The 26,327-nt window shown below is 38.1% G+C and overlaps 5 protein-coding genes across 5 annotated transcripts in view; all 5 read left to right on the top strand.

Moving 5' to 3' along the window:
• The window catches only part of LOC145434218 (uncharacterized), a 77,054-nt gene extending 68,132 nt beyond the window's left edge, over nucleotides 1-8,922 (top strand). The window contains exon 2 of the mRNA XM_080311558.1: nucleotides 7,242-8,922. The gene's annotated coding sequence lies outside the window, so the exon portion shown is untranslated. The remainder of the gene's footprint in view (nucleotides 1-7,241) is intronic.
• LOC145434266 (uncharacterized) lies at nucleotides 2,656-8,922 on the top strand. Its single transcript, XM_080311627.1, has one exon. The coding sequence runs from the start codon at nucleotides 6,251-6,253 to the stop codon at nucleotides 7,214-7,216; it is 966 nt and encodes a 321-aa protein (XP_080167753.1). The 5' UTR covers nucleotides 2,656-6,250; the 3' UTR covers nucleotides 7,217-8,922.
• A 3,675-nt stretch (nucleotides 8,923-12,597) lies between these two features.
• On the top strand, nucleotides 12,598-14,801 carry LOC145434333 (uncharacterized). Its single transcript, XM_080311699.1, has one exon. The coding sequence runs from the start codon at nucleotides 12,740-12,742 to the stop codon at nucleotides 13,493-13,495; it is 756 nt and encodes a 251-aa protein (XP_080167825.1). The 5' UTR covers nucleotides 12,598-12,739; the 3' UTR covers nucleotides 13,496-14,801.
• A 1,870-nt stretch (nucleotides 14,802-16,671) lies between these two features.
• On the top strand, nucleotides 16,672-19,787 carry LOC145434340 (uncharacterized). The gene has a single exon (XM_080311709.1). The coding sequence runs from the start codon at nucleotides 17,726-17,728 to the stop codon at nucleotides 18,479-18,481; it is 756 nt and encodes a 251-aa protein (XP_080167835.1). The 5' UTR covers nucleotides 16,672-17,725; the 3' UTR covers nucleotides 18,482-19,787.
• A 528-nt stretch (nucleotides 19,788-20,315) lies between these two features.
• Nucleotides 20,316-25,711, top strand: LOC145434313 (uncharacterized). Its single transcript, XM_080311682.1, has one exon. The coding sequence runs from the start codon at nucleotides 24,686-24,688 to the stop codon at nucleotides 25,565-25,567; it is 882 nt and encodes a 293-aa protein (XP_080167808.1). The 5' UTR covers nucleotides 20,316-24,685; the 3' UTR covers nucleotides 25,568-25,711.
• The last annotated feature ends 616 nt before the right edge of the window (nucleotides 25,712-26,327 follow it).

Genomic DNA, 26,327 nt, shown 5'->3' with positions numbered 1-26,327 from the left:
TTTTCGGCCAAAGGGCCACATGAGTTTTACGCACCATAGCACGGGCCCCTTGATTGTTGATGACTAGTTTTGGTCGTACGATAGGAGCGAACCGAATTAGGTAATGGTGAAAACTAGACTTATCGATACGCATTAATGTCATGAAAACTCTCGGTGGGCATCCATGTTCTAGCCGCGCCATGTGCAAAAGTTTTTCGAGGTTGATGTAGGAATCTGGTCGATAATACTGTTACCGTGTTTGCATAGGTTATATATTGCAGATCTGAATACTGCCGGACTAATTTGGCATAGACTAAATTCGAGAATTACCACTCTGGCCACCCAAAACATTTTCACAGGCGGCTCAAGAGCCACTGGTTGGCTGCTGCCCTAGATGAATTTGGAATCTGTTGCTGCATTGATACAAGTTTTGGTTCATCAGCAATGGCCACAAAATTTTTCTCTGCATAGTATGGAATGTATGGTTGTAGCAGGGTGCATATTGAATTTAGAAACAGATTCAATATGTCAATTAGTTTTGCTATCACCAACATGTGTGTCTGTATTGGGAGAGAGAAAGAAAAATATTTATTGATTCGTCCAACCGAAAATAACATTAACGCATGAAATTGTAACAAGATACTTAACGGTGTAGGACAGGGTCTGATCACAACCTGCATTAACAATTACAGATATTCTTTATTACTTTGGTTGAAGTTGGTTGGGATTATCAAATTCAGCATAGCATAACATAAATAATAACTATAACATGGAAAAATGGGCGAGACAAGTGGTGTTAGTAATAGGAGATATGGTGTCTGAATAATTATTTTTTGAATAAGTGATAAGGAAGGTCTCTTATAGATGTAGGTATAATGTCCCAAATATCAGGACCGGCATATTCGATTTCTTTCTTTCTGAGCTTACTGGTGGGCGGGCGTATATGGATGTTGCCCCTGGAAGAATGTCTAGTATTGTGGGAGTGTACACTTCGAGCAACCACGAATAAATGATTGAAGACAGGAGGCAAGTCATTCGAAAAATATCTATGCATTGGTTTAGCTACTTTCAGGACCGTAACTGTCGCACCCCAAACCCCCTAATCGGGAAAATTGGAAATTAACGTATTTGGCATGGCCGAAATAGTCCGTCGTCAGCCCCCCCCTCCCCCAAACGTTTGTCTTGGGATTTTTTTAGTTGGTGATTTTACAGAAGATTTTACATTGATTGGTGCAAGTAAACTGTGTAGATTTTCAAGAGTTCAGTACTATTAAAATTTACACATAATATTGTTGATGCATCATTTATGTGTGTCAGCTCTGTAACAAGTTGTTTACTCGACTATTCAACTTGGAAAGCCATCAGAATACACATGACTGGGTCAAAAAGAATCTTTGCGATTCGTGTGGGGAAGTCCTTTGCTAGAAATGTACATTTAGAAGAGCATATTAGGGTGAACTGAAAAAAACTAAAATTAGAATGTCAACAAGTGGTATTTAATATTTGGTCCCAAATCTCAAATGAATTACTTCTAACATGATTTCAGGATTCTGCACCCTCTAGTGGCCGACAATTTCACCGAACAAGCCGAAAATAGCTGATTTTTACCTATCTTAATAACCGCTTATGCTAGAAAGGTAGTTTTGGGCTTCAAAGCTTTGGAAGCAACGTGTTTCTATCTCACTTACACAGAGATTTGTCTTGAAAATGTATAAAAATAAGCTAGGAACAAATTATTGATTTTTAGACGGCCATTAAAATGTTGGTTGGTTATAGCAAGTTTCAAATGCTAATTTCCGTGTTAAAGTTTGTTACATTGCTGCTTCAACAACAAGGTCTTGTTTGCCGTGACCTATCAATTAATTTTTACGTCAACCCAGTATAATTGTGATGTAGAGAGAAACATTGAAGTTACATCATATAACATCATCACAAACCATCACAAAGACTTGTTTTTGATTATCAAAAGTTCCAGAATAATCCAAAGATGAGTACAGCAGCTTGAACAATATGTATAATATATAAAACAGTTTACCATGTCTCGGGTGATATGAAAATTACGATTTTCAACAAAACATACAGCTATGAGGGATATATAAATTTTATAGCGGATTCACTGTAACTTGTTCACTTTTTGAACAATCTAGGCCTATCGTTTGTTGTCGAGTTGAACAGGAAGATGCCTTGCCCATGCAATGATAATTTTAGGGCACAGATTTACTGCCAGCGATCCCTTTGACAGTGCTCTTCTCGTGAACTCGCATGTCAGCCAAACCTTTACCACAGAGATTCCTATGATGCACCCGAAGGTCAATGGCCTCAAGGGATGCTTTTATGATTGTGAATACCTGTAAACTTATTGTAAAATTACGTGTATTTAATTCGGGAGTGGGTATACGAACAATAAAATCAAAAGATGCTTATAGTGTAGTGATGCTTATAGTGTAGATTGTGTAAGTTTTGCTGGTTGGAATCGACTGAAATTTGGTGTTTAGCGTTGTTTATACAACCTGACAATCTCATCACAATGGGAGTGAAGTTTGAAAAGAAAACACTACTTCCGGAACAACCTTACTGTGACAGCCGTCACCAGGTGATTATTCATCCACCAATGTCTCAGTGTTATTGAAGCGAATAAAAGCCAGTAGATGAGATTTTGAGTCTGTCGGTAGACAATTTTTTTCAAACTTTATTCTTTAAATCTGAAAATAACCCTTCTATGCCTTTCGAAATTGTGTTTTGTGGTGGACAAGCTGAGCAACTTTGTAACTTGATCAATCAATCCTTTTCCCCCCAGCTTGACCCTGTCAACGACTTGTGTGACCTGCAATACCAACCAATCATATGACGATCGAATGCGTGCTTTTACTCAGCCTACACTGTTTTGTCACAAATTAACTGAACATAAACGATGTGATTCCATCGTACGTAGTCGTAGAATTACGTAGTAGTATTCTGTCGATAGGTAGCAACGTTGTGCTTATACTGCACTGACAGCTCCCTTCTCCCCTTAATGTACTCCTTCTGCGATTTGAACGAAATTTAATATTGTGTATAGAATAAATGTTGATATTACCCATGTGTGCTTCATCATATGAATTGGTTTCAACTATCTGCACATTCGTATTTATTCTATATTTTGCTTGGTAACACTGGTAAAGTTTACATATGAATTGGTCAATGATATTGGTGCTTCCATATATGGGATACACGTGATCCGAATTCCTGATGGAAATTATGACTTCAAAAATTTAGGACACTCATGCCACACATGTTAAGACTATTCATGAAGTTTAGTATGGGTACACGTTGCTTTCATCAACTTGGTTGACCTCCGGTCAAGATTGACGCTAAGCTGCTTGAAGGATTCCAAATTAGTATTTCTTGACATTACTTGTTTTCCTCTTCGAGTCGCATTTGTACCGCAGGACTATACGTTGCTGTCATTCTAGAGCCGCGCAGTCATATTAATATCTACGGTTTCTGTAAAAGTGTATCGACCATTTTTTATTCTAGGTGTTATCACCGTCAATCTTTCTTGGCGCACAGTCGCAAGTTTAGCAAAATTTTGATATGTCTTGATATGTCCTTGCGCGAATATGCAGGTAGCTAATGGTGACGCACTAGCCTACTCCGCAACTCTAGCTAGACTGATGCATCTCTACGGCCTCAAGCCATACCAAAAAAAAATATTATCCTTTCATAGTTGCGGATACAGTTTGAATCAATTCTGTAAATCGAGCGTATTTAGTGCGCAATTTTTTGATTTTTGGTTTCCTATTGACACTAGCTCGCGCGAATGAATTAGCTTAAAAATAGTATATTTTTTATCATTAACAAAATTACAAAAATCGAAGCATCGTCCTTTTTGCCCTCGAGCTAATAAATATAGCAAAATAAATTAGTTCGTCACTTTCCGCTTTGCCAACGTTTTACGAAGTTTAGCATTTGTTTTCTCGTTCAGGAAACTGTTCTCTAAAAATAAAGCAAGTTCAATTGCGCTCTCTTTGACTTGAATCGATAATGTTGTAATTTTTGTCACCATCTGTGAAATGTTGACTGGAAATTAAGATAAATACTTTCACTAGAGGTCTCTCTGTGATAGATTCGGCGCAAAGTTCACGATTAGGATTAGGATACTTTATTCTCATAATCAGGACAAGCACGGAGAGACACTAAACCGCGCACAGCGAACAAAATATTTTTAATTTGAATCCATCTGCCCGTAAATAGTCCACTATTTATAAATGTTACGAATATTTTCGAAAAATTGGGGAATAACATGGTCCCCATAGCCCGGGCTACGTCAATGCAGTGAACATCAGCTGTATTGAAAGGTCGATTTGTCGTGCTAAGGTTCATGCTTAAAAATGTTTGCGCCTAAATGCCTGTTGACAGCGACACTGTCCTCATCATCACGTAAGACCAAAAACTGTCCGCAGGCCGCACAAAATCCCGTCGCGGGCCGTATTTTGCCCGCCCCTGAAATACACACACCTGAGTCAATAACTATGAGTGCCAAATCCGTGGCAAGTCGTTAAGCCAACTTGTTCAATTGAAAATACATGGAAATACACATACTGGAGTCAAAAACTATGAATGTTAGATCCGCGATAAAACTTTTATTCAGCTTGCTTACTTGAAGAGGCCTAGACATAGGCCTACACAGGTTGCTCACGCTGGAGACTTGAATATACATGGATAAACACATAACAGAGTCGGAAACTATGAATGCTAGACCCGCGAAAATGCGTTTACTTTTAGAACATGTGGGAATATCCATGCCAGATGTAAGAAGTATGACATGTCTGTGATATCTCTGTGAAGTCAACAGAGATATAGGCGAGTTTTCGTTAACAAAATATGCATCCCATATACTGATCTTTTTTAATCATCCAGCGTCGGCAACATTCTATGTTCGTTAAATTGTCACATAAAATAGCCAACAGCCAATAGAAATGAAACACAGAACAGCGGTTATGAAAATGTGGCCTGATCATGAGAATGCACATATTTTTGAATCATGTATGTTTCTGTGTTGGACGAGGAAGGGGGAGAAGATATGAGACATAGCCACGTCTTACTAGCTGAGGTTGAATCATCAATATTTCGTCAACATCTTCCAACTCTAGCATGATCAGTCTCCGTTGTAATGGGTAAAATGGGGTGGCAGAAAAAAAATTCACAGTGTTTGTTATGAAAATGATAATATTCTGCCTGCTAATGGTGCATGTTGATTTCCGGTACTTGGTTCCGTAAAATCGATCGCGTTCAATGATTCAGATGACCCTAATCTTGAAAATTCCCTGAAAGGAGTTTGTGAGTACAAAAAAGTTTGCGATCCATAAATATACAATTAAAGGAGATTTATGCACAAATAATACCATGAATGACAAGTGACTTCAACTACTGAAATTAGTATTGTAATCAATGTGATGAATCATGTTTCATAAAACGCCGTTGCGTACAGCTGGTTGTCTGCACTTGCGCTATTTCATACATGCTGGTGAAAAATGTAGCAAAGTTACATTTGAAAAGTATTCATTTCTATGAGCAAGTCTTGGGTCGCAAGATGGCAATGCCACTTGAATTTGGCTCGTGGTGGAAAACGTTGAAGAACCACTGATCTCCAAAATATTGTCAGACACAATCCTTATTCGGCTAGTGCTGTAGGTGCTGGTTTTTAACGTGACCAGGGCCAGGTGCCTACTCCGAACCAGGTATCCGTCCCTAATTGCCTAGCCGAACCGTGCTGATGGAGTCACAGACGGTCTGGAACACTTTGGAATCTAATTGTCATCCGATGGACTTGGTGAACGGAGAGTAAGTTTACGGTTCAGTGTCTTGGAAGTGAATTCTATTGGACGATCAAGTTAAAACCTGAACGTCCCAAATGTTCTATCCGCAGCAAATTTCCGAAAGGGAATCTAAAATGTATTTGTGATCTCTAAAATTTGGCAAAACATCTTTATGGAACTACTCGTCTGAATTGTCTTATTCCCGATCATTACAATGCATAAAAATGCAACATACCTATTATTGATATATATTCCATGTTTTTTATTCTTGGATTGGTTGAATGTTGTAATTTGTCAACCTTATTAATTATTGCAAGTTATCATCTGTATGTTCTGACAGATTTTCTATAATATAAGTATTCTAATACTATTTATTAGCTCATTTCAGGCTATTGGAAAATATTCGTCTTCAATCAGAGAACGATCGCTTGATGTGTGCACTTGAAGAAGTAATTTACTGATAATCAAGAAGAATGGCAAAGAATATGTGTTTGATCTGTGGAAAGAGCTTCCATTTTCCAGACGGATTGAAAATTCACCTTCAATTCCACCTTGAATATAGGAATACCGAATGTGAGATCTGCGGAAAAGCGTTTGCCCGGCTTGGTGACTTGAAAAGGCATGGAGATATACATACTGGAATCAAGTATGAATGTGAACTTTGTGGAAAAGCGTTTACCCAGGATAGCAGCTTGAAAGAACATGGAAATACACATACTGGAGTCAAAAACTATCAGTGTGAGATATGCGGAAAAGCATTTAGACAGCTCGGTAACTTGAAAACACATGGAAATACACATACCGGAGTCACAAACTATGAATGTCACATCTGCGGAAAAGCATTTACCCGGCGTTATGGTTTGAAAAAGCATGGAAATACACATACAGGAGTCAAAAACTATGAGTGTGAGATCTGTGGTAAAGCATTTAGTCATCTCGGTAACTTGAAAACACATGGGATTACACATACCGGAGTCACAAACTATGAATGTCACATCTGCGGAAAAGCATTTACCCGGCGTTATGGTTTGAAAAAGCATGGAAATACACACACAGGAGTCAAAAACTATGCATGTCAGATCTGTGGAAAAGCGTTTACCCAGATTGCTCACTTGAAAGAACATCTAACGACGCATACCGGAGTCAAAAAGTATGAGTGTCAGATCTGTGGTAAAGCGTTTACTCGGCTTCGTGACTTGACCAGACATGGACATTCACATACTGGAGTGATAAACTATGAGTGTCAGATCTGTGGAAAAGCGTTTACCCAGCTTTGGTCCTTGAAAATACATAGAAATACACATACTGGTGGCAAAAACTATGAGTGTCAGATTTGTGGAAAAGCGTTTACCCAACTTGGTAACTTGAAAAGACATGGAAAAGTGCATAACGAAGTCAAAAATCACGATTGTCATATCTTGTGTGGCTCGTCAACCTGAAAACACATTGAAATATACATACTAGAGTAAAAACTATGAGTGTCAGATCTGCGGAAAAGCGTTTAACTGGCTTGGTTAAACACATGGAACTACACATATCGGTGTCAAATACTATGTGTGTCAGATTTGGGGGAAAGCGTTTACCCAGCTTTGTGCCTTGGAAATATATTGACAAACACGTACCTGAGTCTAAACCCGTGTGTGTCATATCTGTGGAAAAGCGTTTAATCTGCTTGGTAACTTAAAATGACATGGAAATAAATATACTGGAGCCAAAATCTGTGCATGTCAGATCTATGAAAAGATTGTATTTTGATCGGCCACTCGAAAACGCATAAGAATACAAATAAGAAACTATAAGTTTTATACCGTGGAAAAGTGTTCACTTACTCATCAGTGAGTTTGAAGATGCGTGAATATTCATGCAGGAGGTGGCAAATATTTGTGAGATATCTCCGGAAAGTCATTCTTGCTGAAAGCACATTTTTGTGAACACAGGAAACATCTCATGTCCTAGAATTTTTTAATATTTTATAATTGATGCATTGTCAGATTGACAAATAATTCATTCATCTGTTTAAAATGGTTCGAGTAGTTTGTGTTGTCCAGCTGAAGAACCGATTTTGCATTTAGTTGCTGAATGTTACTGCTGATACAAAAATGTAGGACTACTTCAAAATGAACAAAGGAATAGAGAAACGCAAGTGTAGTTCATGCGATGATGATCTTGAACATGATAAAGTAAGTAATATGGACAGAAATATTCATTAAAATATGCTTTTATACAAAGGAGTCATGCATTCACTCTGCCACCATATCAATACGATTAAGAGTTGCAATCAAATCTGTACAAGTGAATAGCGAATATATTTTTGGATCGACCTTGCAGGCTGCATGATTTCTGGGCTGAGATTGTAGAAATAGTTATGTGTCTTCGTGCCACTAAGCGTGTTGCAAATATCCATTTATCGCTACCACAAAAATTCCATATACGTTGTTTATCTCACCTAATTGTTCCGGTATGAAAATGTTTTTCCTGTTTCCATATTTCAGTTATAGCTCACGATGAATTCCTGAAAAAGTTGTTTCTCACTGCATTAATCAGTTTCAATGAACACTTTGTGGTAATTTGGCCTGGATCTGTTGTTCAGAACAGTTTGATGTGGATATTCAAATCTGTGTGGTGAGCTAATACTATTGTTGCACGTGCATTATCCTTCGTCAGATTCTCTGGTAATTAGCAGTTTGCGCATATCGTTTTCAATTTCGTTTCAAGTTGTAATGGTGTGGCCATTTTGTAAACATCCGTTATTTTTGCCATCCATTGCATGCAATTTGTCGACATTTTAGTCCTTCATGAGATTTCAATTTTTTCAAATTATCGGTGAATCATAGCGCTACAAAAGGAATCTCCTTACAGTCTAATATGGTGTGCTGCCAGCTTTTTCACTAGTAGCCGTATGCAGCATCCTTACAGAGGCGACATGAAATGGATCTCTGTATGATCTGTGATACAGCTGATAATCGCATCTTTGTTTGCTATCAACTGTGATGATGTGATGGTAAACAGTCCACACTTATCATTTTTATTCAGTTTCGCTTTGGAATTGATTGAATATCTTACGAAATTTGTGTGTATTTCTGTCATACAAGCGTTGCATCTTGTAAATGATTGTGTTACTCCATAAGATTTCGTTTCGTTCAGATTACTTTGTAATTCATAGTCCTACAACACTGCACCACAGTGCCCTTTAACATTATTTTGTTTGATGAACCTGCGAAGCGGCTACAACAACTTCTTAACCCTGTTTACTAAAGGGAAAACTGAGGTAAATCGTAATATGAATAATCATTGGGCTTATCAATATGTCAATTGAACTACCTATCGCTACCTGTCTTTCAGACACTGCTGGTTAGAGTTCAATTATAGCTCCAGGCTGTAAGAAAAATCACTTTTGGTCGGTGGTTTCACTTCTGTCCCAGCAGGCCACATATTTATGGTTTGATTCATGACGGTTGCTTTTCCAAGAACTTATCAGCTGTAGAGCAAAACCAGTGTCAGTCCCTAGCTTAGCCAACATGATTGGGTAAGGAATGGTATTCTGCGTAAAACTTGTGATGAATCATTATACTGACAACTGAGCACTGATCTGCTGTGGCAATCTGACACTATGGAGGCGCATAATGGATTAAAATTATCATACACTGTTACTATGGTTTTATCAAAGGTGCAAGCTACATAGATTTCCTTTTTGGAATATGCGCGCAGGGCGCTGTTTAACATTGTGCCTCAGTAGTAATGCTTATTGTCCGTCTGTAAATTGCATCACTTTAATCAGTGATTCTCAAATGCAGTCCCCAGATCTCTTCTAGTCTGTGTCATATGTCCAGTTGGCTGAACAAATATATATTTGATGTATTCGTAATCGCAAAATAAAAGAGGTTCGAGTCTTGTTCAGTAATTACAGAACTAGAATGTCGCCTTCTTTTTTTCGGTCATCACAATGCTGCATTGATGCATCAATCGGTTTCAAATTAGCCGGAACACGTTCTTCAATATCAGTAATACCAGGTTATTTCAATGAAGCTGACTAATTTCCAGTTAATTGTTACAGGCTTTTCTCAAGATGTTAACCCTTTCTAATCGGCCGGCCTACTGACCAATATTTTGCTGCATCCACAAAAAAGGCGATAAAATATCATCCATATGGCTTAAATCGAGGCCCAATATATTGCCCTTAACCTGAAGTAGCTGCCTAGCGGTCTGAGATACTCTAACGGCTCAGACGCCAGAGAGAATAGCGGTGTGCGAGAAAATGTTCTCGATTCTTGAAAATAACATACAATTTTGTTCTTCTATATCTCCTGACGTAGTACTTAGGCCCTCTCTTGGTATATGGCCACCTGATTGCGTTTCGCATGAATCTCTACGTTCCAACGAGACATTACATGCTACTATAGCGCTTCATAGCCCAGCGCTACGATCTTGGAAAGGTAGACATGATAAGCACGAATCAAGCGGCCGCCGCCGATGAGTAATCGATTACGTAATCGTGTGATCTCGCGGAAGGCAATTCAATTCAAATTCTACATAACATAGTAACTATTTTATATATCTCTATGCTATTGAAGTGGTATCAACCCCAGAGGTATGCCCCAATTTTTTAATTAATGAGTTATAGACATCATAGGAGAGGATGCGTCTTGCACCCCTTGTGATTCCGATGAGATTTCTCGTTGCCCCTGTCCATTTTCAACACAATTTCTGATGGTACCTATATGAAAATCAGAAAGCCCATTCACATAAAATCGCGCATAGCGCCAATACTATTTTCCATTTGAATCAATTGGCCAGAAAAATATTCCACAGCATATAGACCTAATTCCACAATGCATCTCGTGCACCCTGATGTGGTGCTTCGTACCCCGATGGGATCTAGGGACCCTGGTTAGGAACCCCTGAAAAAGAAATGTCTGATCGGCAAAGAATTCATTGGTGTAACAACTGTAGAGCGTACTAATGTCTTTCTCGACACCGATAATAAAATGGATAATGAGAACAAACCAACTATACGTCATGGGTAGGGCGATTTTTTTTTGACCTAAAAAACGGAAGATTTTGACCTAAAAAATCTAATTTTTGACTTTTTTTGACCTAAAAAAACTGAATTTTGACCAAATTTTAACCTCGCGTGTGCAAATTAGGTGTTTTCGCACATAATGTTAAAATTGTACTACTAATATTCATTTCTGGTTGAAACTGTCTGTCCTTACGAAGTAGTTTGGCCTGAAAAAGTTTTTTGGCTCAAAAACTGACAAATTTTTAAATGAAAAAACTAATATTTTATCGAAATCTGGCCCTATGAAGAATTCCAGTAGTTACATTACGCATTATGGTGGAAATAATCAAATCAAATTGTAGTACAACGAAACATACTTTCCTACACTCTCGGGTAGAAAGTGTCTGTCTGTCCTTACTCAGTAGCTTTCCAAGAATGGAGAAAGAACGTTCACCAGCAGCAGTTGTTGGCTGACAACACTGAAGTTGTGCGTACGCTGCTGATGGTGACCAACCGTGTTGCTTCATTCTGACAACGCTGTCTACATAACAATTTTTCATCGTGCGCTTCTTGATATAAGAACCATGCAATGCCCACGCAGTCTTGCTTCAGTTGGGATATTGCGGTACGTTGAGCATAACACCATTTGTTTCATTTTAATGTTTAATATGATTCACAATGAGCAGACACGGGGCCATCTACAACGGTAGGCCTATAAAGTAGGCAACAAGCTGTAAAATGCCTAATGATAAGTGCACCGAAAGTGCAAAATCTACGATACAAACGAAATGCAGGTTGCAAAAAAGTTTGAACTTCGTAAACAATTTTGACATTTTTTGACCTAACGCAACAATTTTGACCTAATTTTGACTTTTTAGACATGTCAAAAAAAAAAACGCCCTTGTCATGGGGGTCACAGAATGCCAGGGTTGCCATACTGACCTGATTAGATAGCTATATATTCTACGCAACGCAAGCAACGATGTTGTGATATATTACTCTTCCCCATGACAGTTTCATAGATTGTTTTGTCCGTAGGAATAGCAAGTCACCGTTCCCAATCGCAAATCCTTCTCTGATTTTACCGTTTGACCCGACTACATTCACGTCGTTTTTAATAACTCACCCAGTCAATCCCAAATCGAGTAATTTTACGAGAAGGTTGCACCAAACCAAATCACAATTTTCTGTCACGAATCACCAAGGGTCATGTTTTATCATCATGGATTGGAAATGTGACGTAATAGCAGATCTTCTACTGCTACTACTTCTACTTTTAAAAGTGATGTGATAATGAAGTTTGTCTAGATTTCAGTGATCTTTATAGTAGTTTTAGGTTGAACTTTAAGATCTCATATCTGAAAAAGATGTATGGCACGTGAATATATTGTTGAATACTTGAAATTCCAAAATGCCGTCGCGGGCCGCACAAAATGCTCTCGCGGGCCGCGTGTTTGAGACCTCTGGTTTAGAGACAATGCCGTTATTTGCATAATGATTAGCGAGGGTTATGTCATGATTGTTCGACAGTGACATCGCAAAACAGAACAACATCGCGTACTAAAACACAGCTATTCATGTACTGTGAATGCAGGGTGCGTACTATACATGGGTACAGGCTTTTTCCCAGAAATCGCATGCCATTGTGAGGGTGCGTATTATACATGGGGGCGTACTATACTTGGAAAATTACGGTACTCGTCTGAATTGTCTTATTCCCGATCGTTACAATGCCTAAAAATGCAACTTATCCATTATTGATATATATTCTATGTTTTTTATTCTTGTATTGGTTGAATGTTGTAATTTGTCATTTGTATGTTCAGACAGATTTTCTATAATATAAGTATTCTAATACTATTTAATAGCTCATTACAAGCTATTGGAATATATTCGTTTTCAATCAGAGAACGATCGCTTCATGTGTGCACTTGAAGAAGTAATTTGTGGATAATCAAGAAGAATGACGAAGAATATGTGTTTGGTCTGTGGAATGAGCTTTCATTTTCCAGACGGATTGAAAATTCACCTGCAATTCCACCTTGAATATAGGAATATTGAATGTGAGATCTGTGGAAAATCGTTTGCCCGGCTTGGTGACTTGAAAAGGCATGGAGATATACATACTGGAATCAAAAAGTATAAATGTGAATTATGTGGAAAAGCATTTACCCAGCATAGCAGCTTGAAAGAACATGGAAATACACATACTGGAGTCAAAAACTACGAGTGTGAGATATGCGGAAAAGCATTTAGTCAGCTCGGTAACTTGAAAAAACATGGGATTACACATACCGGAGTCACAAACTATGAATGTCACATCTGCGGAAAAGCATTTACCCGGCGTTATGATTTGAAAAAACATGAAAATACACATACAAGAGTCAAAAACTATGAGTGTCAGATCTGCGGAAAAGCGTTTAGCCAGCTTCGGGGCTTGAAAAGACATGGAAATACACATACTGGAGTCAAAAACTATGAATGTCAGATCTGCGGAAAAGCTATTAGCCAGCTTCATCACTTGAAAACACATGGGTATACACATACCGGAGTCAAACAATATGCCTGTCAAATCTGTGGAAAAACATTTAGCCAGCTTTCGAACTTGAGAAGACATGGCAATACACATACTGGAGTCAAAAACTATGCATGTCAGATCTGCGGAAAAGCGTTTAGCATGCTTCATCACTTGAAAACACATGAAAATACACATGCTTGAGTCAAAAACTGAGTGTCAGGTCTATGGAAAAGCGTTTACCAGACTTGCTAACTTGAAAAGAAATGGAAATACTCTTATTGGAGTCGATAGCTATGCGTTGCAGATCCGCAGAAAAGCATTTAGCCAGCTTGATCACTTGAAATTACTCGGACATACACCTACCGGATTCGAAGCATTTGCAGGTTAAAGCTGCGGAAAATCGTTTAACTGGCTTGTTCATCTGAAAACACATCGAAATAAACATATTGGAGTCAAAAACAATTAGTGTCAGGTCGACGGAAAACCGTATAAACGGCTTTTTCACTTGAAAATACATGAAAATGCGCACATCGGAGTCAAAAACTGCGCATGACAGATCTGTGGAAAACCGTTTACGTGGCTCAGTAACTTAAACCGGAATCAGAAACTAATGCATTTCAGATCTACAGAAAAGCGTTTGCATGGCTTGGTAACTTCAAAATACATGGAAACGAACATACTGTTGTCGAAAACTATGTATGGGAGATCTGCAGAAAACCGTTTACCCTGCTCAGTAACTTGTGAGCACATGAGAATGCACATTCCGGAAACCGAAACTAACGAATATCAGATCTGCGGAAAAGTATTTTTCCAGCTTAGTCACTTCAAAACCTATGGAAATACACATACTAGAGGCAAAGACTATGAGTGTCAGGTCTGCGGAAAAGCGTTTACCCGGCTTGGTAACTCGGAAATACAGGAAAATATACATACTGGACTCAAAAACTATGCATGTCAGATCTGCCCTGCTTGGTAACTTGTCAAGTGTTGAAAATGCACATCTGAAACTATGAGTGCTAGACCAGTGGAAATGCGTTTACTTACTATTCACCAGTAGATCGTTATCCACTGTATATTCATGCTAGAGGTAGTAAGTACGGTGTTTCTGTGATATCTATTAAAAGTCATTACAGCGAGAAGCGAGTTTTCGTGAACACAAGATACATCCAATGTACTAGACTTTTTGAATCAACAACCATCGGTAACATTCTATATTTGATGAATTGCTATTTAAATGTTTCATACATTCACGATTCGTTTGTGTGTTCAAGTTGAAAAAACGTTTCTGCTGCTGGATGTTACTGTTGACGCACAAATTTAGGACAACTTTAAAATGAAGGAATAAGGAATAGATGATATTTGTGATGATAATTTTCAATATTATCATAATACACTAACATTGAATAGCTTATAGTAAAATATGCTGTTACTCAGTGGAATCGTCCATTCACTCTGCCAGCACATCAACTTGATTTAATATTGCAATGAAATATGAACTAGTATGTAACACATATATATATATAGCACCTCTTTAGGATGCCTAATTTCTGGGATGGCATTGAATAAATGGTTACGTGCCTTTGGTCTTCTTACCACTACATACTCACTTGTATCATTACGTGAATATGAGTGCCTCTTCTTCACATATAAATGAAAGCGTATGCTTACTAACTGAAAGATCTGGTTTGCACTGCACCAATCAGCTTCAATAAAACAGAGCAGTGCAGAACAAAGCAGTTTGATGTGGATGTTCGAATTTTTCTATCACAGTGTGATGAGGTAATGCTATACTGGTTGCACAAACACTTCAAGCTGCAAGTAGGCTACAGATCCATTCCCATATTCTCTAATTATTAGCAGTCTGTGTACATTAGGTTCGATTTCATTATAAGTTTCAGTGTAGTAACTATCTTGTGAATATGTGCTTGTTTCTGCCATCCATTTCATACAACATTGACATTTTCACTCCTTCATTACATTCCGTTGTGTTCAGATTGCTAGAGTATCATAGCTTATGGTCTTATATGGTGTTCTGCGAGCTTTTCGCTTGCAATATCGCTTAACTGCATTGCACTATGCAGCATCCTTACAAAGACAGCCTGAAGGGGATCCTTGTTTGATTGCTGAAATAAACGGTAACAATGCCAAGTTACCCTCATACATATGCACATTAGCTGGATGGATACCAATATTTCCCTGTCAGCAAAGAAGTTCAATTAACTTGATATGGATTTTGTATCGAAGCTTTCAAGACCAATGCGCAGATTCCTAATCATGTGTCTTTCGGTTCTGGGAAAGAGGAAGAGACGGAAAGAGGGAGAGGGGAAAAGAGTCACGTCACTTGCTGAGGTTAAATCATCAATATTGCGTCAACATTTTCCAACTCTAGCATGATCAGTTTTTGTCGTAATGGGTAAATGGGGTGGCAGAACGTAAAATTCACGGAGGTCCTGATGAAAATCATATAATTCTACCTGCCAGTGGCGCTTGTCGTTTTCTCGTAGGCCTACTTGCTTATATAAAATCGATCACGGCCAATGGTTCAGGTGACCCTAATCTTGAAAATTTGCTGCAACGAGCTTGTGAGTAGAAAAAGTTTGGAAACCTTGAATATGCGCATAAAGCGAAGTTGTGCACAAATAATACCATGATGATGTATATTATGTGACTTCAATGACTTATACAGTTATTGTGATCAATCAAGTTTTTTGGCTCAAAAACTGACAAATTTTTAAATGAAAAAACTAATATTTTATCGAAATCTGGCCCTATGAAGAATTCCAGTAGTTACATTACGCATTATGGTGGAAATAATCAAATCAAATTGTAGTACAACGAAACATACTTTCCTACACTCTCGGGTAGAAAGTGTCTGTCTGTCCTTACTCAGTAGCTTTCCAAGAATGGAGAAAGAACGTTCACCAGCAGCAGTTGTTGGCTGACAACACTGAAGTTGTGCGTACGCTGCTGATGGTGACCAACCGTGTTGCTTCATTCTGACAACGCTGTCTACATAACAATTTTTCATCGTGCGCTTCTTGATATAAGAACCATGCAATGCCCACGCAGTCTTGCTTCAGTTGGGATATTGCGGTACGTTGAGCATAACACCATTTGTTTCATTTTAATGTTTAATATGATTCACAATGAGCAGACACGGGGCCATCTACAACGGTAGGCCTATAAAGTAGGCAACAAGCTGTAAAATGCCTAATGATAAGTGCACCGAAAGTGCAAAATCTACGATACAAACGAAATGCAGGTTGCAAAAAAGTTTGAACTTCGTAAACAATTTTGACATTTTTTGACCTAACGCAACAATTTTGACCTAATTTTGACTTTTTAGACATGTCAAAAAAAAAAACGCCCTTGTCATGGGGGTCACAGAATGCCAGGGTTGCCATACTGACCTGATTAGATAGCTATATATTCTACGCAACGCAAGCAACGATGTTGTGATATATTACTCTTCCCCATGACAGTTTCATAGATTGTTTTGTCCGTAGGAATAGCAAGTCACCGTTCCCAATCGCAAATCCTTCTCTGATTTTACCGTTTGACCCGACTACATTCACGTCGTTTTTAATAACTCACCCAGTCAATCCCAAATCGAGTAATTTTACGAGAAGGTTGCACCAAACCAAATCACAATTTTCTGTCACGAATCACCAAGGGTCATGTTTTATCATCATGGATTGGAAATGTGACGTAATAGCAGATCTTCTACTGCTACTACTTCTACTTTTAAAAGTGATGTGATAATGAAGTTTGTCTAGATTTCAGTGATCTTTATAGTAGTTTTAGGTTGAACTTTAAGATCTCATATCTGAAAAAGATGTATGGCACGTGAATATATTGTTGAATACTTGAAATTCCAAAATGCCGTCGCGGGCCGCACAAAATGCTCTCGCGGGCCGCGTGTTTGAGACCTCTGGTTTAGAGACAATGCCGTTATTTGCATAATGATTAGCGAGGGTTATGTCATGATTGTTCGACAGTGACATCGCAAAACAGAACAACATCGCGTACTAAAACACAGCTATTCATGTACTGTGAATGCAGGGTGCGTACTATACATGGGTACAGGCTTTTTCCCAGAAATCGCATGCCATTGTGAGGGTGCGTATTATACATGGGGGCGTACTATACTTGGAAAATTACGGTACTCGTCTGAATTGTCTTATTCCCGATCGTTACAATGCCTAAAAATGCAACTTATCCATTATTGATATATATTCTATGTTTTTTATTCTTGTATTGGTTGAATGTTGTAATTTGTCATTTGTATGTTCAGACAGATTTTCTATAATATAAGTATTCTAATACTATTTAATAGCTCATTACAAGCTATTGGAATATATTCGTTTTCAATCAGAGAACGATCGCTTCATGTGTGCACTTGAAGAAGTAATTTGTGGATAATCAAGAAGAATGACGAAGAATATGTGTTTGGTCTGTGGAATGAGCTTTCATTTTCCAGACGGATTGAAAATTCACCTGCAATTCCACCTTGAATATAGGAATATTGAATGTGAGATCTGTGGAAAATCGTTTGCCCGGCTTGGTGACTTGAAAAGGCATGGAGATATACATACTGGAATCAAAAAGTATAAATGTGAATTATGTGGAAAAGCATTTACCCAGCATAGCAGCTTGAAAGAACATGGAAATACACATACTGGAGTCAAAAACTACGAGTGTGAGATATGCGGAAAAGCATTTAGTCAGCTCGGTAACTTGAAAAAACATGGGATTACACATACCGGAGTCACAAACTATGAATGTCACATCTGCGGAAAAGCATTTACCCGGCGTTATGATTTGAAAAAACATGAAAATACACATACAAGAGTCAAAAACTATGAGTGTCAGATCTGCGGAAAAGCGTTTAGCCAGCTTCGGGGCTTGAAAAGACATGGAAATACACATACTGGAGTCAAAAACTATGAATGTCAGATCTGCGGAAAAGCTATTAGCCAGCTTCATCACTTGAAAACACATGGGTATACACATACCGGAGTCAAACAATATGCCTGTCAAATCTGTGGAAAAACATTTAGCCAGCTTTCGAACTTGAGAAGACATGGCAATACACATACTGGAGTCAAAAACTATGCATGTCAGATCTGCGGAAAAGCGTTTAGCATGCTTCATCACTTGAAAACACATGAAAATACACATGCTTGAGTCAAAAACTGAGTGTCAGGTCTATGGAAAAGCGTTTACCAGACTTGCTAACTTGAAAAGAAATGGAAATACTCTTATTGGAGTCGATAGCTATGCGTTGCAGATCCGCAGAAAAGCATTTAGCCAGCTTGATCACTTGAAATTACTCGGACATACACCTACCGGATTCGAAGCATTTGCAGGTTAAAGCTGCGGAAAATCGTTTAACTGGCTTGTTCATCTGAAAACACATCGAAATAAACATATTGGAGTCAAAAACAATTAGTGTCAGGTCGACGGAAAACCGTATAAACGGCTTTTTCACTTGAAAATACATGAAAATGCGCACATCGGAGTCAAAAACTGCGCATGACAGATCTGTGGAAAACCGTTTACGTGGCTCAGTAACTTAAACCGGAATCAGAAACTAATGCATTTCAGATCTACAGAAAAGCGTTTGCATGGCTTGGTAACTTCAAAATACATGGAAACGAACATACTGTTGTCGAAAACTATGTATGGGAGATCTGCAGAAAACCGTTTACCCTGCTCAGTAACTTGTGAGCACATGAGAATGCACATTCCGGAAACCGAAACTAACGAATATCAGATCTGCGGAAAAGTATTTTTCCAGCTTAGTCACTTCAAAACCTATGGAAATACACATACTAGAGGCAAAGACTATGAGTGTCAGGTCTGCGGAAAAGCGTTTACCCGGCTTGGTAACTCGGAAATACAGGAAAATATACATACTGGACTCAAAAACTATGCATGTCAGATCTGCCCTGCTTGGTAACTTGTCAAGTGTTGAAAATGCACATCTGAAACTATGAGTGCTAGACCAGTGGAAATGCGTTTACTTACTATTCACCAGTAGATCGTTATCCACTGTATATTCATGCTAGAGGTAGTAAGTACGGTGTTTCTGTGATATCTATTAAAAGTCATTACAGCGAGAAGCGAGTTTTCGTGAACACAAGATACATCCAATGTACTAGACTTTTTGAATCAACAACCATCGGTAACATTCTATATTTGATGAATTGCTATTTAAATGTTTCATACATTCACGATTCGTTTGTGTGTTCAAGTTGAAAAAACGTTTCTGCTGCTGGATGTTACTGTTGACGCACAAATTTAGGACAACTTTAAAATGAAGGAATAAGGAATAGATGATATTTGTGATGATAATTTTCAATATTATCATAATACACTAACATTGAATAGCTTATAGTAAAATATGCTGTTACTCAGTGGAATCGTCCATTCACTCTGCCAGCACATCAACTTGATTTAATATTGCAATGAAATATGAACTAGTATGTAACACATATATATATATAGCACCTCTTTAGGATGCCTAATTTCTGGGATGGCATTGAATAAATGGTTACGTGCCTTTGGTCTTCTTACCACTACATACTCACTTGTATCATTACGTGAATATGAGTGCCTCTTCTTCACATATAAATGAAAGCGTATGCTTACTAACTGAAAGATCTGGTTTGCACTGCACCAATCAGCTTCAATAAAACAGAGCAGTGCAGAACAAAGCAGTTTGATGTGGATGTTCGAATTTTTCTATCACAGTGTGATGAGGTAATGCTATACTGGTTGCACAAACACTTCAAGCTGCAAGTAGGCTACAGATCCATTCCCATATTCTCTAATTATTAGCAGTCTGTGTACATTAGGTTCGATTTCATTATAAGTTTCAGTGTAGTAACTATCTTGTGAATATGTGCTTGTTTCTGCCATCCATTTCATACAACATTGACATTTTCACTCCTTCATTACATTCCGTTGTGTTCAGATTGCTAGAGTATCATAGCTTATCGTCTTATATGGTGTTCTGCGAGCTTTTCGCTTGCAATATCGCTTAACTGCATTGCACTATGCAGCATCCTTACAAAGACAGCCTGAAGGGGATCCTTGTTTGATTGCTGAAATAAACGGTAACAATGCCAAGTTACCCTCATACATATGCACATTAGCTGGATGGATACCAATATTTCCCTGTCAGCAAAGAAGTTCAATTAACTTGATATGGATTTTGTATCGAAGCTTTCAAGACCAATGCGCAGATTCCTAATCATGTGTCTTTCGGTTCTGGGAAAGAGGAAGAGACGGAAAGAGGGAGAGGGGAAAAGAGTCACGTCACTTGCTGAGGTTAAATCATCAATATTGCGTCAACATTTTCCAACTCTAGCATGATCAGTTTTTGTCGTAATGGGTAAATGGGGTGGCAGAACGTAAAATTCACGGAGGTCCTGATGAAAATCATATAATTCTACCTGCCAGTGGCGCTTGTCGTTTTCTCGTAGGCCTACTTGCTTATATAAAATCGATCACGGCCAATGGTTCAGGTGACCCTAATCTTGAAAATTTGCTGCAACGAGCTTGTGAGTAGAAAAAGTTTGGAAACCTTGAATATGCGCATAAAGCGAAGTTGTGCACAAATAATACCATGATGATGTATATTATGTGACTTCAATGACTTATACAGTTATTGTGATCAATGTGATGAATCATGTTTCATAGAAAGCCGTTACGTACAGCTTGCCCGTGAAAAATGTAGTATAGTTGAATTTGAAATGTATTCATTTCTATGAGCGAGTCTTGGATCGCAAGATGATAATATCCTTTGGATTTGCGTCGTGGTGGAACGTTGAAGAACCGCTGTGTTGGCTGGTGTTATCGGTGCTGGTGTTCAAAGTGATCGGTTTCAGGTCCCTTCTCCGAACGAGATATTGGTCCCCTATCGCCTGAGATGTACTCACCAGTATTTTCAGGAGATGTGTGAACATTCATGGCGGAGGTGACAATAAATTGTGGGATATATCTGGAGCGCCATTCTAGCTGAAAGCACATTTTATTGAACACAGGATAAATCCCATATCTTGAAATTTTTGCATCATTAACACTTTACATTTAATGAATTGTCAGATTGACATTCAGCGTATGGAATGTTTCGAAACCTTTGTGTTGCCATGCTGAAAAAACGTTTTGCATTTAAATGTTGAATGTTCCTGCTGATACATAAATTTTATACTACTTTTGAATGAGCAGAAAAATAGCGAAAAACGAGTCGGTTCCGTTTGTTGATGATTATCTTGAACATGACACAGTCATGTGAGCAAAACTGCCGTACATTGAAATGTGTTCTTACTCGAAGTAGTCTTCTATTCACTCTGCCACCATATCAATATGATTTAATATTAGGATCAAATCTCTACAGGTACACAGCGCATGTATCTATCATCTATGGATCAGCTTTCCGGCTGTATGATTGCTGGGCTAAGATTGTAGAAATGCTGGTATGTTTGCTGGTATGCTAGCTGGTATCTTCGTGTCACTTGCATACGTCCATTATAGCTGCCACAAAAATTCTCTGTATACGTCATTTTTTCTCACTTATCTGTTTCTAGATGGGAATGTTGGTATTTTTCCTGCTGTTGTAACATTCAAATTACAGCGTATGATTAGCACTTGTGATATTTGGCTCACACTGCACAAATAAGATTCAATAAAGCTAGGTCATGGTATGGAATGAAATTTCAGTATGGAATATGGGAAACTACATGTATGGTATAGTATGGTAATTTCCAAATATGAGATGAAAACTTTTTCCATACTCTCGCAATTTTGCCAGGACATATCAGCTATACATTAGTTGGGAATGTATTTGCTCCACATTACGTATTGGCCGTCGCTACTAAACAAGTCCTACAAGACTGTTCGTTTTTCGAAATCGATAGCGCGTTTCACTGTGCTTAGATTGTCCATGTGCTGCATGGCATCGTCTGTAATGAAGCCGAATGTCACATTGCTTGGTCATTTTGAGGGGTTCTGATGCTCTGAGTCTGTTAATATTTGGATTTTCGGAATCAGTACGACGACAGCATTTGAATGAGACCAATTATTATTAATTCCGAGCTGTTTATGAAAAATTGCATGGTCGCAGGTGAGACACGGCCCGCCCGTGCCTCACCTCTTCTTTCGCGAAGTATTTTTGAATAATAATTCTGCAAATTGATGATGTTGGGTGAAAACAATATTCACAATTTAGTTATTTATGAATATCGATGAAAAATACCAATTATCATTGAGGGTTTTCACAATTTTCTCTTACCCTGGCGACAGGTGAGACACTGCCTCACCTGCCTCATTTGACAGCACGTCGCTGTTCAGGAGTATAGATCAGACAAATCTAATCTGTCTAATTCCATAAGGAGTTCGCATAATGGTAAAAAAATATAGTGGACGTTGATATCATATCCAATATCATAAACTGTGTACCCAATTTTGCACGTATTGGAATCTTGAATCGCTCGACACGTTTTTTTTTTAAATGCTTTTTAAAAAATTTTCACGATCATTTGAATTTTTGAAATGGACCACGGATCCCAGTTTGAAAATCAATAATCTATCTGGAACAACTCTTCTAAATTGGTGACTGTCCGAATTGTCTGCTTATTCATCATTACGATGCCTAGAAAATTCAATCAAACTGGTAGCCTATTAATCTATCATATGATTGTTATTCCTGTATTGATTGGATTTTGTATTTTATCAAACTGAACCGATATTGCTATTTTTTCTTCTGTAAAAGCGTTTGCTACAATCGCAACATTGAAAAACATTTACTGTCCCACACTGGTTTGGAAAATCATGAATGCAAGGTCATTGTCAAAGATTATAATCCGATCGGTCACTCGAAAAGACATATGGATACAAAAACAAAGTAAAGTATAAATGTGAGATGTGTCGGAAGTCTTTCACTAGGAAGACATCTTTAACAGAACATATTGCTGCTCACCTTGGAGTCAAAAACCACGACCATCAGATCTGTGGAAAATCGTTTGTGTGGAAAACACATGGAAATATACATACAGGAGTCGAAAAACAATATATATGTCAGATCCACGAAAAGCATTTACCCAGCTTTGGCACTTGAAAAGACATGGAAATACACATACTGAAGTCAAAAACTATGTATGTCAGGTCTGCAGAAAAGCGTTTACACCAGTAATTCCCAACTGCGGCTCCCAGCTACCGTTCTTGTGGATCTCATTGACGTTTGGAAATCCCACAAAAATATTTTTTAAAATCAAGTCATAACAAGAAACTAAAATTCATATTCAGAAATTACCCCTGTTTGGCTTGAAGTCTGCAGTTTATATTTAAGGGGGTCACCAACTCCTGTTTTTAAGTGACAATTCTCTACTCAGCAACGATTTACTTAATCAGCTCATGCCAAAAAGTATACTCACACCCAAGGCTTATGTCTTGTGAGTCATGCATTGAAAAATGTTTGAGTTGAAGAAATATAACAGTTTTGACATCAATAATAAAGAGCTGTCATTCCCGATATGATTTCAATCAGCTTCGTGTCACGTTTGCTTTGAGTCATCAGGTCTTTGTGATTACTAAGTACATTAAGAAATACACCACATGGTATTCATGTTAGATGACATATTTTTATGTTGAAAAGTATACCGGCCTCGACTTTCACAAATTTACCATCAACTAAAAACCCATTGGTTCGAATTTCATTACTTGTGCTGTCGTAGCGGGGATATTTAAAGGTACTCATTATTGCTAGGAAAATATAGAACATTGACTCTGCGATGAATGTGTTTCTATTACAAATCATACACAAGGTTGCAATGAACTTTGATTCATGGTAATTGCACTACTTGTTGTGAATTGGTTCTATATTATTTGTCATTTAAATGAGCTGAGACTTACACAAGACCTCATCGACAATTTCCAACAAATACAGAGTTGAAAATTCGGTCATCCACGATATATTCTGAAAATTTAAATTATTCCAGCCAAGTCACCAGATTCATTCAAGATCACACTGTTCTGAAAATTTGTTTATGCTCCGCAATTTTAGCCTAGCGAAAACTGTGTCGATTATTTCATAACAATGTGTCTGGTTACAGATTATTACAATGCTGAGATATATTCGAGGAAAAGCCTATCAATATGTCATATGTTGGTGATTCGGGAAATTGTTATAATTCGCTCATCATCAGACTAATGCGTCATTGAATAACTTCTCTGATGATATTGCTTTTCAGACTGATGTTATATTATAACAAGTATCATACTACACAATAGCCTTTGGATTGCAAGAACACAAATCCGGTATTGGACAAAGAACTGTTGGTGTTATTGTGTGACGCTTGATGGAGTAGATTACATTCACCCGCAACAATGACCAGAAAGAAGTGTTGGATCTGTGGGAAATGCGTCCATCGTCATGGCGGAATGAAAACTCACCTGCAATCCCACATTGAAGCGAGGAAAGATGAATGTGATATCAGTGGGAAAGCCTATTCTACAACGGCTGCGTTGAGAGCACATCGAACAGTTCACACTGTTTTCGACGACCACGAATGTGATGTCTGTGGCGAAAAGTGTATTGGGAGCAGGGATTTGAAGATACATAGAAATACACATAATGGAGTGAAAAGCCATGAATGTGATATCTGTGGCAGAAAGTTTATTTGGATCGGTAACTTCAATATACATTTAACAAGACACATGCTTATTCACACTGGAATAAAAGACTACACATGTCAGATCTGCGGAAAAGCATTTACATCCCTCGGTAACTTGAAGGCACACTTGAATGCACATATGGGAGTCAAAAACTATGAGTGTGAGATATGTGGAAAAGCGTTTACTCAGCACGGTGACTTGAAAAGACACAGAAATACACATACCGGAGTCAAAAACTATACATGTCAGATCTGCGGAAAAGCGTTTACCCTTCTTGGTAACTTGAAAACACATGGAAATATACATACTGGAGTCAAAAACTATGAATGTGAGATTTGTGGAAAAGTGTTTAATCAGAGCAGTAACTTGAAAAGACATGAGAATACACATACTGGAGTCAAACAATATGCATGTCATATATGCGGAAGAGCATTTAACCGGCATGATGACATGAAAAAACACGAAAAGACACATACTAGAGTCAAAACCTATGCATGTCAGATCTGCGGAAAAGTGTTCACCCAGCTTGGTGACTTGAAACGACATGAAAATATACACACTGGATTGAAAAATTATGAGTGTCAGATCTGTTGAAAAGCGTTTGCCATGCTTGGCAACTTGAAGAAACATGAACATATACATACCGGAGTCAAACAATATATATGTCAAATCTGCGGAAAAGCGTTCAGCCGGCTTAGTTACTTGAAAAAACATGGAAATACACATACTGGAGTCAAAAACTATGTGTGACAGGTCTGCGGAAAAGCCTTTAGCCGGCATTCTCAGTGAAAAAAACATGAAAATACACATACCGGAGTCAAAATATATGCATGTCAGATCTGCGGAAAAGCGTTTAGCCTGCCTGATTACTTGAAAAGACATGGACACACACATACCGAGTCAAAACCTATGAGTGTTAGATCCCTGGAATATTAGTTACATACTCACCAGTATTTTGAGAATATGTGAGAATATTCATATCCCAGGTGGTGGGATATCTCTGAAAAGTCACTCCAGATAAAAGCATATTTTCGTGAACAGAAGAAACATCCACTGTATATCCATTGTACTGGACTTTTTGTATAATCAAGCATTTTATATTCGATAAATTGTCAGTTCGACTGAATGTTTCAAAGCGTTTGTGTTTTCAAGCTAATGCATATACCTAAATACACATGCCGGAGTCAAAAACTGTGGACGTCAGATCTGCGGAAATCGTTTAACCGGATTAGTAACTTGGAAAACATGGTAATACGCATACTGGAATCAAAACTTATGCATGTCAGATCTGCGGAAAAGCGTTTGCTTTGATCAGTCACATGTAAACACATGAGAATACACATACCCGAGTCAG

The sequence above is a fragment of the Botryllus schlosseri genome, chromosome 1 (genome assembly GCF_051294905.1).
Source record: "Botryllus schlosseri isolate E-star chromosome 1, Bs_hap1, whole genome shotgun sequence".
NCBI lineage: Eukaryota > Metazoa > Chordata > Ascidiacea > Stolidobranchia > Styelidae > Botryllus > Botryllus schlosseri.
This window is presented reverse-complemented; position numbering and strand designations above follow the sequence as displayed.

Bases quoted from the DNA above. Each gene is read 5' to 3' on its own strand.
- LOC145434313 (XM_080311682.1), top strand. From the start codon at position 24,686: ATGACCAGAAAGAAGTGTTGGATCTGTGGGAAATGCGTCCATCGTCAT.
- LOC145434266 (XM_080311627.1), top strand. From the start codon at position 6,251: ATGGCAAAGAATATGTGTTTGATCTGTGGAAAGAGCTTCCATTTTCCA.
- LOC145434333 (XM_080311699.1), top strand. From the start codon at position 12,740: ATGACGAAGAATATGTGTTTGGTCTGTGGAATGAGCTTTCATTTTCCA.
- LOC145434340 (XM_080311709.1), top strand. From the start codon at position 17,726: ATGACGAAGAATATGTGTTTGGTCTGTGGAATGAGCTTTCATTTTCCA.